The sequence below is a fragment of the Achroia grisella genome, unplaced genomic scaffold (assembly GCF_030625045.1).
Source record: "Achroia grisella isolate CSIRO2021 unplaced genomic scaffold, CSIRO_AGI_Agris_v1 utg454, whole genome shotgun sequence".
Taxonomy (NCBI): domain Eukaryota; kingdom Metazoa; phylum Arthropoda; class Insecta; order Lepidoptera; family Pyralidae; genus Achroia; species Achroia grisella.
This window is the reverse complement of record NW_026712865.1, coordinates 430,733-434,898: the sequence shown is the minus strand read 5'-3', so window position 1 is coordinate 434,898 and position 4,166 is coordinate 430,733. Positions and strand designations below refer to the sequence as shown.

At 42.0% G+C, this 4,166-nt stretch overlaps 1 protein-coding gene across 1 annotated transcript; it reads right to left on the bottom strand.

Moving 5' to 3' along the window:
• Positions 1-1,259: 1,259 nt before the first annotated feature.
• LOC131845163 (uncharacterized) lies at positions 1,260-3,630 on the bottom strand. Its single transcript, XM_059194199.1, has 3 exons — positions 3,066-3,630; positions 1,744-3,023; positions 1,260-1,322 (listed from the first exon to the last, which is right to left on the bottom strand). The coding sequence occupies exons 1-3, from the start codon at positions 3,628-3,630 to the stop codon at positions 1,260-1,262; spliced, it is 1,908 nt and encodes a 635-aa protein (XP_059050182.1).
• Between the last annotated feature and the right edge of the window lie 536 nt (positions 3,631-4,166).

Genomic DNA, 4,166 nt, shown 5'->3' with positions numbered 1-4,166 from the left:
AACTAGTTGTGGCGCAAACATTCCCCCGGCCTTAAAGGGTTGCCTTTAAAAAAAATATACATATATATACCACTGGGAAATGAATAGCAGTATGCGGAAGATATATATAAATAAAATGAGCGGTATATTAATGCGTATAAGATTAATCATAAGCGGGAAGTTATCTGAGGTTATGTGAATACGATATATGAATGAAAGTTATATATAACTAAGCTAAATCTAAATTTTACTTATATTAAATATATAACTATTGATGCGGCAATGGGCACAAACGAACTACCGGGCGAAGGTAGCTACCCTTTGAAGTCCTAACAGTGACCACTCGCGTAGTTCCGTCTTTGGAAGGATGTACCTTTTCAACGACAGCTAATGGCCATGAAAAGGGCGGTGCGTTATCTATTACTAAAATTACAACAGTACCCTCCTTAATGGGAACTGATGGAAGATTCCATTTAGCGCGTGTCTGCAATTGATGCAGATACTCCATTCGCCACCGGCGCCAGAAAGACTGTACAATGCTATCCAGAAGGGAATGGCGTTGATTTAAATCGTGCGTGTTAGCTTCTGGCGCAGGAATGGATGAAAGAGGGACAGTATTTAAAAAATGAGCCGGCGTAAGAGCAGACGGCTCAGCGGGGTCACTACTTCTAGCTGTGAGTGGACGCGAATTAATAAGTGCCTCAACCTGAGAAAGCACTGTTATAAGTTCCTCATAAGAGAGAATTTGTGATCCTATCACCTTAAATAAATTATTTTTAACTATTTTTACGATGCTTTCCCAACTTCCACCGAAGTGGGGAGCAGCGGGAGGAATGAATTTCATACTAATGCGATTTTCTGAAAGTTCTAATTCTAAATGCGGGCGATATTCATCAAGAAACTTATATAAATCGCGAAGATACTTGCGAGCACCCACGAAACATGTTCCATTGTCCGTATATAAACAGTTTATCGGGCCTCGGCGAGATAAGAATCGTTTAAGTGCGGATAAGAAACTAACCGTGCTTAAATCAGTAGCAACTTCAATATGAGTAGCACGGGTTGTCAGACAAGTGAAAATACATAGCCATGCTTTGCGGCCTTTAACCCCCGACCACGAATAGGTGTGTACTGTAAGGGACCGGCATAGTCACAGCCTACATGCGTAAATGCCTTATCAACTTGAGTGACGCGGTGGCTCGGTAGATCGGCCATGAGTGGAAACGTAGGGCGCGGTTTTATTTTAAAACAAGCGTTACATTTATGAATGCGATAACGTATTAAGCGGCGAGCGGACAGGATCCAGTACTTCTGCCTGAGTAAGGACATAAGTAACTCTGGTCCTGCATGAAGATGCTTCTTATGATAAAAGTCGATAAGAATATCGATAACATGATCGCGGCGCGGTAAAAGTAGAGGATACTTAGTGCAGTAATCCTCAGCGGAACTTGACAAGCGACCACCGACGCGGATGACATCGTCCTTGTCTATAAATGGTCGGAGCTTGTTTAAAGCGGAAGAACAATATTTATTATTTTTTAAATTATTAAACTCATGTGCAAAATATACTTCTTGCACGGCGCGGATTAACTTTATTTCAGCAAAATCTAAGTCTTCACTCGTAATAACGGTATTACGAGGAAGGCGTTTAATAAATTTATATATATATACAATAGTCCGTAATAATTTAGAATATACAGAAAAGCGTTGAGATAGCGCGTAAAGTAGTGATTCAGAGGTATTTGAAATTAATGTGTGTATAACAGTCCGTTGTTCGGGAATGTCTTCATTCGATAAGTCGTGATTAACAGCAAGTGGCCACTCGGCCGGGTTACTTAATACCCATGAAGGTCCGGTGTACCATAGCGGATGGTTTACTAGCTTGTCTGGTGTGAGTCCACGAGACAGGCAGTCTGCAGGATTATCGGAACCAGCAACGTGATAGAAACAGTCTGCCGGGACGTTATCGATAATTTGTACTACCCGATTGGCAACGAAAGTTTGCCAGCGGTGCGGAGAAGAGTGGATCCAACAAAGAGCCACTTTTGAATCACTAAAGGCGTATATATTATTCACAGGATACCGTGGTGCGATAGTATCAACAACCTTACGAAGTAGTTTTGCGAGTAATACGGCTGCGCACAATTCTAATCTCGCGATGGATACAATTTTTACAGGCGAGACCTTTGACTTGGCGCATAATAATTGAACAAAATATTTATTATCAACCTGAATGTGTAGGTAGACTACACCGCCATAAGCACGTTCACTAGCGTCAGCAAATCCTAAAATATTCAATTGACAGTCCTCAACCACACCTAAGTGTCGCGGTATGCGAAGCCTATTAAGCGAGGGCAGTTCTAAACAGAACTGTCTCCAGGCTGCGATGATATGATGCGGGGGTTGAGCATCCCAATCACATTTCAACAACCAGAGTTCCTTAATAAGGAGCTTGGCGTACAAAATAGCGGGAGCCACGAAACCTAAAATGTCCCATAAACGGGCAACAGCGGAGAGAATAGCGCGCTTAGTACATATAGCGTCTGGCGTGATTACCTTGAACTTAAAAGAATCATTAGAGTTATCCCAAAATAGACCTAAGATCTTGTGCGGGGTGGAATTATCGAATGATTTGTCACTGAGGGTTTTGTGTGTATCCGGGATGTGAGCAAGCACGTCGCGGGAGCTGCTCGTCCACTTTACGAGATCAAACTGTGCCATTTTAAAAAATGCAATAAGTTCGTTGCTAATGGTAATAGCCTGTTCATCTGTCATAACAGAAGATACGATATCATCCATATATAGTGCAGACGAAGCAACAGCGGCAGCAGCAGGGAATTTATCCCCTTCATCTTCAACTAGTTGTTGAACAACGCGGAGCGCGAGAAATGGACTCGACCTCAGTCCGAAGCATACACGATTAAATTCATATTCAGTCACAGGATCATCGGTGCTGAAGCGGTACAAAATTCGCTGAAACCTACGATCGGGTTCGCGTACAACTATTTGATGAAACATTTGAAAACAGTCGGCGGAAATACAAACTTTAAAAAGACGAAAGTTAATTAAAATACTAAATAAATCACCCTGTAGGTTGGTACCACTATGCAATATATCATTTAACGAACGACCAGATGTCGTTTTACAACTGGCATCTAAAACCACGCGCAATTTAGTGGTGACCTTATCCTCTCGTAGCACTCCGTGATGTGGAATGTAGTACGAGGGTATAAGTGAATTGTCTTGATGCGATTTAACTGGACTTAAATAGCCCTTATCAATATATGCGCGAATTACTTCGTTATAAGAAAAACGAAAATGAGGTGACGCTTCCAACTTACGTTCTAGACATAAGTAACGTCTATGTGCGGCAGCGAAAGAGTCACCTAAGGAGAACACGTCCTCTCGAAACGGCAGGGATACGATATATCTACCACTATCATCACGAGTAGTGGTGGCGCGAAAATAATGTTCACACTCGAGATCATCGGCACTCTGAGCGGGCGGCGCGGTTATCTCCTCCAATTCCCAAAAACTTTGGAAGAGAGTGTCCATACGATCATGAATCACGGAACAACATGACGTTGTATATGCGGTATTTAATAATGCGGAATTAGGCGATGCGGAATTAAAAGTGGGTACGGAACCCATGATTACAAACCCTAATACGGTTTGTATCGCAGGCGGAATATTACGATGCTTGCTATGCACAATACCCGGCAATAGCAAGTGCGGGAATATAGAACTACCTATAAGTACGTCTATATTACTAGGAATGGCAAACTCGCCGTCTGCCAGCGGTAGGTTTTTAATGTGTGAAAATGCGGCGGTATTGACAGGAACGGAAGGCAAACTGTCCGTAATACGGTCAACAACAAGCGCGGAAATATTAAAGTGAACATTAAAATTAAAACGAGAAAATATATTAAATTCTACTGAACCCTTAACGTTTTTTTGTGAGCCACCGATACCCTTTACCATCGTAGATGAATATTTTAATTCATTTAATAAACCTAAGCGGTCACAACATTCATCAGTAATAAAATTACTTTGGGACGCACTGTCCAATAAACATCGAACTAAGTGTTGTTTACCTAATGCGTCATACACAATAACGCATGCAGTTGCTAGTAGCACAGTTTTGTTACTGAGCGCGCAAAGTGACAGACCACTCAGCTTGGCCACGG